Source organism: Centruroides sculpturatus, unplaced genomic scaffold (genome assembly GCF_000671375.1).
Source record: "Centruroides sculpturatus isolate CEXI.00-Female unplaced genomic scaffold, Cexi_2.0 scaffold1069, whole genome shotgun sequence".
In the NCBI taxonomy this organism is placed as follows: Eukaryota; Metazoa; Arthropoda; class Arachnida; order Scorpiones; family Buthidae; genus Centruroides; species Centruroides sculpturatus.
In genome coordinates this window covers 9,476-21,449 of record NW_019385224.1, presented here as the reverse complement: position 1 = coordinate 21,449, position 11,974 = coordinate 9,476, and the positions used below count along the sequence as shown (strand labels likewise).

At 32.5% G+C, this 11,974-nt stretch overlaps 1 protein-coding gene across 1 annotated transcript in view; it reads right to left on the bottom strand.

Moving 5' to 3' along the window:
* LOC111636378 overlaps window positions 1–9,041 on the bottom strand; it is a 26,622-nt gene extending 17,581 nt beyond the window's left edge. Inside the window, exon 1 of the mRNA XM_023381618.1 lies at window positions 8,818–9,041. Within this exon, the coding sequence (XP_023237386.1) occupies window positions 8,818–8,923 (106 nt within the window). The 5' untranslated portion in view covers window positions 8,924–9,041. The remainder of the gene's footprint in view (window positions 1–8,817) is intronic.
* Window positions 9,042–11,974: the final 2,933 nt, after the last annotated feature.

Sequence of the window (11,974 nt, the reverse complement as noted above, 5' to 3'; positions counted from 1 at the left end):
AGCAGCGATTCCCAACCTGTGGTACGCGTACCCCTAGGGGTACGCTATAGGTTGTTTAGGGGTACAGAAAAAAGTTAGTTATTATGGCAGAAAAAATAATATATTATGTATCACAAACTAATAGTATTAAAAAATTATTAGGTAAAAAATGTTCCTTGCAACAATCACAACTTTATTATGCATTTTTTCATTTAGTTTTTTTTTCTTTAATTTAAAGTTACAATATGTAAAATTAACAATACGGGTACTTACTAAATTTCTTAAATGAGGGGTACAATCTATAGATATGACCTGTCACGGGGTACGCTAATGAAAAAAGGTTGGGAACCACTGATTTAAATAATTACTAATTTATTTTTGCCATTTAGAAATTGATGTATTTGAATCAAATATATTATTTTAAATTTATAATGAAGTAGCAAAAAACATATAGTACATATGCATGTGATAGACACACTACACATGGAAAGCCAATAATCTGTTATGATATACACAATGTTATTAAATACAATAAATAAAATTTATTGTTCTTAGTAAAAGGTTTATTAAACAAACTAAAAAAAAAAAACATAATACAAGAAAACAAATATAACAAACATATTACATTGCATAACTGTTCAGATAATAAAGTCAAAGTACAACAAAATCCGAAATTTCTTCACTTCCAAAAGAGGAAAACAACAACAATATCTAGTTGATATGAATATCAAAAAAATCAAGGATATAGGACAACAGCAAATAAATTATTTAGATTAATTCTTATCTCGAGCAAAGTTACATATATAGAATGAATCTTATCAATCACATAAACTCCTTATCAAAACTACTGTTGACATAAATATAAAAATTTTCCAGTTAATTTTCAAATTTCAAACAAGATTCAATGTCATAAGCAATGAAGAGGAATAACTGATTTTAGATATATATTTGCCAAATTATTTATGAGCTACAATTAAACTAAATATTAATTACATTATAGAATTTGACCTAAAGTTAGGTAGTTAATGCCATTATCTAATGTTAAGATAAATACTTAGAAAGTAAATTTTATAAATTAATTTTTAATTATTAACATTAGCACAATATGATAGCTAAACTGCCTACTTACAGACAAAATTTTGTAATATAATTAACTATTGACTTAGTTCTAAATCTGCAAATAATCCGGATTTTACATTATCAGATTGACTAACAAATTGGGCTGTTTCTTGATTATTACTGAATTATCAGATTTTTGGATTAAGTCAAAGTCAAGCATTATTTTGTATTAAATATATTTTGAAAGATAACATTAGTAGTAATAGTCCAATCAATTAAACTTCAAGAATTTCTTTGAGATTTAATTGAGTGATTTTTGTTTTGTTATTTAAATCTTTTCATTTTTACAACTAATCATTAGACAAACATTATAAATATGCTATCTAATTGTTTTAAATATAAAATTATAATGTTAAACTTATTTATCTTCTTCATCTATACAAAGTGTCCAAAAACTTACTGTGCAATGGAAAAGATTTAAGTTTTATATATAATATTGTAGCTTTTCCTACAGAAAATATGGGGAATGTCCCCAGAAGTCCCAAAATCCAAAAATAAATGAGATCCAAAGAACTAGTAGGCCAGATTCCACAGGAGATTACGCAATTGGCAAAGAAAAATTTCAAAAATTGTAGTAAATAACTGGAATATCTTCAAGCAAGCAGTAACACCATCTACTGCAAAGTGGAAATGCAAGACGTGAATTATGAATCTTGTGCGCAATGTTGTACATATAATTTTAATGTTATTACTAATTTCTCACTGTACACTAACTTTTTCGACACCTGTATAAAAGAAATAGAGTATGCATTCATAATAAAGTAAATTACATTAAATGGAGCAAAAACAAAATGACTGTTTAAGTTGGTTTACTGTTCATCTAATTTGTTACTAAAAATTAAAATGACAAACTGGTTATAAAGTTTCCACATTAGAAGTCTTCCCACATGAAAAATTCAATTTCAAAAGTCTGGATAAATTAACAAAATGGATAAATTTTTCCTATATAAAATATTCCCATTTAAGAAAATTTCCTACTTATGTAGACCGAAATCCTTGTCCACAACCAGAAAATGGATTTATTTCTGAAGTTTTATAACTAGAAAATTTTATAATTTAATTGCATTAAAAAGAGAGAAAAAAAACTACATTAGAAAATGTGCAAAACTTTGTGCCATTGCATGCATGACTTTGAATACAGATTTTACAATTTTATTATGTAGTTACCTGGCAATGATACTTGAAACAAACAGCAAGTTTTGACAAGTGTAATCAATGCATGGATGATACTGTAAATCTTCAATGAATTCAAGTATGGTATCTGTAGACCTGCGAGTTTATTTGTGGGAATTATAAAAACATATTTTTTTAAGTGGACAAGGCGGGCTACATTAGACAAGTATCTAAATAAGTAGATACTGTATATGCCAGATTTGCTGTAATGTAGCAGAACATGAAATAAATATAGATTATCAAAAGAAAAGTTATATTTTCATTTTTGCTTAAGAAATTTTTTAAACTGTTTCCTTGAAAAAACTTCTTAATAGAGTTCAACTGTAATTAGAAGTTGAATTTCAATCAATATTTTACTTATTTCAACTTGTTTTGTATTGTCATTATAATTTATCCTATTTACAAAAAAATGTACAGATATGAAGAAACATTAATTGTCTTGATTTTTAATCTAGATATAGAATTTTAAATAAGAAAAACTAATTGTATAATAATGCTTGATAAGAATTAACCTAAACAACAATGTTTAATTATCTAATTTATCAAGTAGACTATAAAAAAACTACAAGACATTCAAAAACACACATGACAAAATCTTAGGTCCTCCTGTGCCAAGGGGCCTGCTGAGTAATCAGCTGTCTCCAGAGAATGTGGTCAGCTGCAATGGTTTCAGCATCATCCCATGGAATGCTAATCTTTATATGTCAAGCATCAGGCTGTTCATGGTCTACCTCATTTCCTTTTTCCAACACATGGTTTCCTTTGCAAGGCTATTTTTGGTAAGCATTCTTCTGGCAGATGAAGTGCATATCCTGCAAAATGCATTCTATGTATGTAACAATATTTGAGTTTCTGGGTAATCTTCTTTGTGTCTTTCCATGTTTCATAGGTATAGATTGCAGTTTGAATGACAATGGTGTTGTAGAGTACTGTAGTTGCTATACTGATTGCTCTTGTGAACCAGATTGAGCATAGTCTCTGAAAGACAGCTGATGCTGTACCAAGTCGGCATTTTATATCAGCTTCCTCAACACCTCCATCTGGTGATAAAATGCTACCAAGGTAGCAGAACTTCTCCACATCATCCAATATTTGACTCCCAACTGTGACTTTTACTTTTGTTTGCCTATTCATGGAAAATATTTTTGTTTTACCATTCTATTACTGCTCCAATCTCATCCTTCCAGCCTCATGTTCAAGGCTGGAAGGGTGAGATTGACAAAAGAAAAAAAAAAATACATTAGATAGTAAAATCACAGTAAAAACACCAGTATCATTCACTCACAGATTAGAGCTTTATACATAAAAATTGGACCAAAAGTCACTTTATGATTTTTTTTAATTGTAATTATCTTAAGTTTTAATTCATTCAAAATTCTGAATCTATTAACATTTTTGTAGAAAAAATAATTTTTCATCAGAAGTTTTAATTATTTAGAACATTTCTTTAGAACATGTAGAAAAAGCCAGAATTAACAAACAGTCAGAGATGATAATTCATATCTAATTACTATCCCAGCTGTTATAAATAACAGATAGAAAGTATGGCTATTGATCAAAAAATGACCCCTGAAGATTTTTAAAGTTTTGGACTTGGGACATCTTGAAACGTCAAGAAATACAAAAAAAATCAGGTTTTTTTCTATATGTATGGATGTTAGTGTATGAGGGGATGATGATTTTGTTCACCATGTTTGAAGTTTAATAACTCCTGTGCTTTTTGTCAAAAATTTCTGAAATTTTGCAGGGAGATGAGTTTACTAAGGGACTGATGCTATTAAATTTTGATGATTAATTAAAAATCAAAGGGGTGAGGAGATAAGGGGAGTTGTGTATATCTCCAATAGGGTTGGACTTAATGACGATTTTACTCATTATTAGAATTTACAATTTTTTATAAAACCCATCCCTAGCCTCAAAATTAAGCTTTTTATCATTTTATAATGATTAAAAATATAAAAAGCCTTTTTAATAAAATATCATAACAGATGACAGCACCAAATGCTGCCAGAAAAGTTAAGCAAACTCATTGCTAGATTTTTTTTCAAATGTAACTAAAATCAAAACATTTTAAATTTTCACATTTGTAGTTCATATCTTTATTGGTTTTTATAAAAGTTATAGTTGACAAAACTCAGACAGTGATTTCTTTAATCTTATTTTATATTAGGAAATGATTACAACAAAATGACCAAGTTTTGCTAAATACCACAATTTGAACAAGCAATCAATCACACTACCTATCTATCTGTACAGAATATGGTAAGGGAAATCTATTTCCAATTTGTTAAGATACCTGTGTACAAATTACATTTTATATATTGTTTTAAAGCACATTTGATGTAGGTAAGCCTGTTACTTACCTACATCAAATAAACTACATCACATTTTGCTTTTTAATATCATTTAAATAATTAGAAGTAAAAATGTGTCCACTTTAACACTTTTCATAGTGGCAGCATCCCTGGCATTCAGGCTATGGTGTATAAAATGCTTCTAAAAATAACTTTGAGTTGACATTTGTTAAATTATGGCAATGATCTGCATAGGGGATGCCTTCCGGGAGGTCTTTTTAAGGGAAACTGGCCCTTATTTAGGTGTTACAGACATGGAGAAAACCTGGAAAACTCCACATGGCCAGCCCGTCTGAGTGTGGTATGAATGTATAAATCCATGACTGAACTCTCAGTCTTCAGGGTACGAAGACTGTTTGGCCACTGATGGGCCTGAGTTAACATTTGCTTAGTCATTCCCAATTACTTTTTACTGTTTTGATTTGTTTTAAAATTTTATGTTAATAATGAAAGAGTATTCTAAATCAAACTTTGGTTGGGATGATTGGCATCATTTCTTTTGAATAAAATGGTACCTAAGTGAAAAAGAACTCTTACACCAGGAACACATACAATATTTTTTTGTGCAGAATTATTTTGGTAAGAAACATGATAATAAATTGGATGAAATGAGAATGAACACAGAGCTGCCACATGGAGAAATTTTGGTGCTGAATCCATTTCCAAATGAAGCACACAAACTAGCCCAGTCCTCTAATTTCACACAATAAATATCTATCTGTGTGCACTGGTACAGAATTCTTTATTTATATTTTATGCAAAAAAATATCCATCTGTGTGAAAAAACTGCATTCAATTAAATGTTATTGACCTGGGTCTTCAGTTCTACATGCAAATCAACTACAAAGGTATTTTCATGGTTATTCAAACTTTTTCAGGGAAACAAAGATCACATTACATATGGACATACAGACATTATTACTGTATTAGTCTTTGTTAAAATTAACCAGGATCTTAATGAAATCTCTATCTAAACAGAATGTGCAAAAGTGAAATCTATTTCCTATTCATTGAAGTACTAATGTTGTATATCAAGAAATTTTATAAGTTCTATGTAAATAAATTTATTTTCTTTTTTTAACATTCCTATTATTTGTAACTTAATTATTTACAGAAAATATTTTGCTGAACAAAACTAGTATCCAAATAATTTTAAATAATACATACAGTAATAAATAATTTAGGCATTTTTTCAACTTTAAAAACTTCAAATCCACAGAGATATATTTAGACGTTTTTCTCAATTATACTATACATTTTTAACAATTAATTATGGATAATATTTATTAGAAAATAATTGAATTAAATAATGCACAAGGCCATAAAGAATTAGCACTTAATCTAATGTATTGTGCTAAATATTTGCTTCTGTCTGTAAGCCACTTTCCATTCCAATCACATTTCAATGTCAAGTCTTAGACATAACATAGCATAGACACAATGATAAATTTTGGACATTGATGTAATATCACACATTTGGTGTAATATCACGCAATCACAGATTTAATTGGTTGGACAGTCAACTTCTACATATTAAATTTATCAGGCATTGTAACTTTAAGTGAACATGAGCAATTGGCTAGGGACACCAGCCTTAATCAAACACAGAAAATATACATCATTAATTAGTGTTAATTAATAAAAAAATTTTTTAAATGTTTACATTATTTTATAAATATCCACTTGTGTGTGCTTGTATGAGTATGATAATATACATGTAGCATTTGCACCCACAACCCCCAGGTCACCATACCTGGTTACTTACCAATGGAAGACAATGAACAATACCAAGAAAAACCATCTGGCACAAGAGATCAGTGTACCAAGAAGAAGAAAGAGTAGTCATTGGCTGCATTCAGAAGATTCAATAGTTTAACCAAGCAAAGATGTTTCACTCGGTAGCTGTTAGACACTAATAAATGGATGTCAAACACCAAACATATTCTGAAACAGCACCAAAATCCTTGAATCTGCCAAACACAGCCATTGTTATTTAATAAAAACAGAAAAGGATGACAAAAGAGGACACTTTTACAGTTTGTCCACCAAAAATTTCATTTGTAAATTTTTTTTAAAGTTCATACTTATGTCCTGGCTAAAAAAACTTTTTATTAAATGTATTATTTTTATAAACATATATGCTGCCACCAGAGGGAATATTTTAACATTTTGCACATTGATTCAGACAAGTAGCCTCCAAATATAGGTCATCTCCATTGTGAAATTTTATTTCCCGATGGTGTTCAAATGAACAACGAAAGAGGACACTTTTACAGTTCATCCACCAAAAATTTCATTTGTAAATTTTTTAAAGCAGCCATTGTCAGCATACAAAGAGTTCTGTACTGTACATACAGACCGAGCGGCAAACAGCATTCAAAGCAGTTTAATAAACCCTTTGTTCAGTTACCTTGGCATTGTTTGTTGACAAGACTATGTCATGTTTATAAAATCGTACTGCCTGATTTTCTTACCAGCATAGAGGTATGAAGGAGTACATGTAGAGAGTTGATATTTGGCACAGAGTATTAGGTGCCCAAATCATTTGCACAAAAAAATCCAGACTCGTAGGTAGTCGGGGGACCAAAAATCGAATCAAAATAAAATACAAAATGGCGACCCTCTTCTACAAACAGGCAAAACAGCCACCTCACCCCACCGAAATCGGGTAGGGGAGAGTACCACCCACAGTCATTCTAAGATATGAACTCTGACCTTAGGATTGAACACGTAGTTTCTTCTATGTTAAATAAAATTTGTAATCTAATTTTGTAAATTTGGGGGTGCTTCAAATATGACGTTAAAACGGTTTCATGTCATTACAAGTAGGTTTTTTAACATTATCTAGTATAGTAAAATTGTGGAACTGATAAAAATCTGACGTTATATTAGGGTTGTCATTACATTCAATGACATTATAATCGGGTTAAACTGTGTATTGTTTGCACAAAATAAAAAAATAATTTTAGGCGATACAATAGCCACGATTATTTTTTTCAAAAATGGGAACTTTTCATTACGCATCGACAAAAATTCAATCCGGGCCGACACGCAACAGAGAGAAATTTTGAAATTAGGTAGGTTAATTTCATTGAAGATGCATCGTGGATGATCTCGTGGTCGTGGCAAGCGAAGTTTGGATGATCGCGCCCAAAAGCAGCAATATCAAAGAAGATAGGAGAATGAGAACAAGACCTGCCTTGAGCATCAAAGTGATTCCGTCTCCAAGAAAGTCTTGCCCCAAATACGGTTTTACTGTTTTACTTGATTTATCTGCACTACCTACATCACCAGTGATAAAAATTCCAAGACAACCACAATATGTTATATAATGTATAAGAAAATTAAATTTTCTCAGCACTTTTCAGTTTAACAGGACACCAACTGATATGTACAGAAATGTGAGATTCAAGCTCTGAATGAGAGGTTTCACACACCCCCAGGATGTGAAACCCTTTATTCAGAGCTTGTTCGTTATAACTTGTCAGAACAATTTTTTACCACATATCAATCCACTTCCTTTTCTGCATGCTTCGCATGTAGACTTGCACCTCAGTGCTCACACCTCAGCACACAGGTCAGGCAAGCCCCCACACCACCTAAAATTATATATCTTCAAGTACTCCATGAAAACTTGGCTACTCAAAGCTGGCAAAGTCACATGGGCTAAATTGTCAAACCTGATAGTCTTTCGCAATAGTCTTTTGGCATTCCGTTAACCACAAAGAACCATTTTCTTTGCTTAGGAATGTCAAATATTGTTGTATAGGCTCTGTAAATTTAATGTTACGCTGTTACCAATGGCAAAAATCTCCGATTTTAAGTGAAGAGTGAACAGGAAAAAAGTTCAATCACCGGAAACTCAGACAAAACTGATAATTCGTAAAAATGTCTACTGGCAATAATTTTTACCCCCCCCAAATGAGATGTGTCCGCATAAATGAAGACGTGACGTAACGAAAACATTTCCAACGGATAAAATTTGAATATTTGACGTATGGTAACAGCAGCGACACCAAGCGATCACGTAGAACATTACACGTATAACCATCCAAAAAAAAAATACATCAAACAAGTTTTTCTTAAAACACAACCAACTAAACACATATTATGCGTTAATCTATTCACAAAAACACGAAAGATTACGTAATTAAATTCATAATCGACTTGAAAACTGAGAAAAGTATCTCACCGTAACTACGACTTTCGTTTTCGTTGGAACTGTACGATGCAAAAGAATTTTCACAAATGCCATTGCAATCCTTCATTGACACTTCAATATTGCCGATTGCATTCATTCTGATAAATAATTACAATATTCCATCCTAATGACAAGTAAAATTACGTAGAAAACTTCAAAAAGATATTATTTTCTTCATCATTGCAAAGGAAAACTCGTTTCAAGTGTTGCCAGTCTGATATACTTCTTTGTGTGAAATATTCTTAATCAAAAGATAAACGATTTTAGCGTAAGTCTTAAGTGTATTTTTAAATATTTTAAACTACAAATAATAATAAAAATATTGTTGTTCTTTATTTGTATTTTTTCTTTAACTCTTTCCGTCCTGAGGGTACTAACTTGTAAGAGGGCCTTTTTTAGAAAATCCATTATGGTTCGGCCACGCCGTGAATGGGGTGGCCGGGTGGTGAAGGACTGGACCCGACATATCCAAGCGGAACACTCCCCAAAAATTTCCTCGGGATTTTTCGACCCGTCTGGATTCGATCCCGGGTCCCCAGAGCGATAGGTTGCCACCTTAATCGATCGACCATCCGGCCGTTTGATCATTTGTATTAAAACTTTCCATCTTTCTGATTTTCACTCTTTTTGCTATGTATTACCTACAAGATGGAAAGAATGAAAAGAAAGTGGCAATAATAAAAACTTTTATTCAGTGGCGTACCGTGGGTGTCAGCCGCCGGGGGTAGAGGAAAATTTAGGTATTTCAATTTAAAAGAGCAAAATTCAGTTTTGTCACAGAAGAAGCAATGAAAATTTCGGTGGTAGTGCAGCGACCTGTTTAAAACAGTTCTATTGAATATTAGTGGTGTACATGAACGCGAATGAATCGTACAAGCAAAAATAAAAAAAAAAAAAAATCAACAGGTTTCGCAGGAACTCCTCGGATGAAAAAGTTACTAGTTCACCCGGCGAGCCGATTTCCGGACTGTCCGGACGATAGCACTATCGTAGGCGCGATGCAAGTATAGATTAGGATGTTTCAAAATTTTACAAGATATTATTATTATTTATTGTGAAATTTTGCCGCCCCCTAAAAGGTGTCGCCCGGGGCGGACCGCCCCTACCGCCCTCCCTACGGTACGCCACTGCTTTTATTCAAGTCATAGATTCGACCGGGTCCACAATGAATAATAAAGAACTACAGTCGACCCCTCTATAACACGGTAAATACGTTCCGTTCTTTATGAATCCATTTTGTACGAGTCCTTGCCAATCACAGCCCGGCACGTATGCACTTTACNAAGGTTCATATCTAGAGGTATGGTTTCTTTGACTTTTTTGCTGCTACGGACACGCTGTATAGCTCTGTTAAGTTCCAGCAGTGTTATTCACATCTGCAATTGTTCCCACCAAAGCACCCATGTGGGGCAAGCCCCCATGTGGCAGCACCCATATGCTATACAAAAGGTAGGGCATAAGCTATAAAAAAGGCATCATACTTATTCAAAAGGCATCAGACTATGATTTAATGTCAGATCATCACACTAGACAGGTGGCACTGGTTGCAATCAGGGCTAACTTGGCCTTGAAAACAAGGAACATTCCTTATTTTCAAGGCCAAGTTTTGGTCAACGTGAAACAAAATTGAGTGGAACAATGAAATTGATGAACGATATTTGTCCTTTTTTGTTTTCTGTATAGGCTAGAAGTCTTGAATTTTCTGTTGTTTGTTGATAATGGAAATTGTGCTCCACTTGGGAAGTAGGAAAAAACAACATAGATCAATCTTGTCGCGACGACGTTTTACGAGTCTCTTTATACGAATACTGCCGCAATTTTTTCGCTACGTTATAGGAATTTCCGTTATAGGAACCCACGTTATAGGGGGTCGACTGTACAAATGTATTCTGACAATTCATGAGTTAATTACGCTTTCTATTTGCAAAATTTCCTCAACCTTAACACAAAATAAGAAATAAAAAGTGAATTTTTAAGAAATTTGCGGGATTTCCCGGGATCCCATTTGATAAACCCTAGTGGCAGCCTACCATCTGGGTACCATTTCTCGACCCGTTCGGATTCGATCCCGCATCCCCCGGAAGGATAGCTTGCCACTTTTCCGGGGAATCCGTCCTGTGCTCACAAGGCGGGAAAAAAGTACTTTCTTTACATATATAAAAAAATAATTACAGCATACATGATAACATGAACAACCCAGGATATTTTCAATTAAAAATTGAATTATGACTATTTACAAAAAATTTTCTAATTTTTCGAGTCTATCTTTCATCCTTTTAACACACCACAGAAGCAACAGTATATTGGCTTGGATGAACTTCCACAGAACACGTGATAAATTATAACGAAACACACACAAAGTTAAAAACGATCGAAACGCCGACCTTTTATTTGAGGATTCGGCGTTTTTTAACATTAAAACAATGGTTACCATTTCTGACCATAACTACCATGTTCTTTAGCACAATATATAACTGGTTCAGGCCTCCTGGTGGTGATTTTGGGTAATCATAAAGTTCATTTGCATAACAGCATACATGATAACATGAACAACCCAGGATATTTTCAATTAAAAATTGAATTATGACTATTTACAAAAAATTTTCTAATTTTTCGAGTCTATCTTTCATCCTTTTAACACACCACAGAAGCAACAGTATATTGGCTTGGATGAACTTCCACAGAACACGTGATAAATTATAACGAAAAACACACAAAGTTAAAAATGATCACACAAAGTTATATATTGTGCTAAAGAACATGGTAGTTATGGTCAGAAATTGTAACCATTGTTTTAATGTTAAAGGACGCCGAATCCTCAAATAAAAGGTCGGCGTTTCGATCATTTTTAACTTTGTGTTTTTTTCGTTATAATTTATCACGTGTTCTGTGGAAGTTCATCCAAGCCAATATACTGTTGCTTCTGTGGTGTGTTAAAAGGATGAAAGATAGACTCGAAAAATTAGAAAATTTTTTGTAAATAGTCATAATCCAATTTTTAATTGAAAATATCCTGGGTTGTTCATGTTATCATGTATGCTGTTATGCAAATGAACTTTATGATTACCCAAAATCACCACCAGGAGGCCTGAACCAGTTATATATTGTGCTAAAGAACATGGTAGTTATGGTCAGAAATGGTAACCAT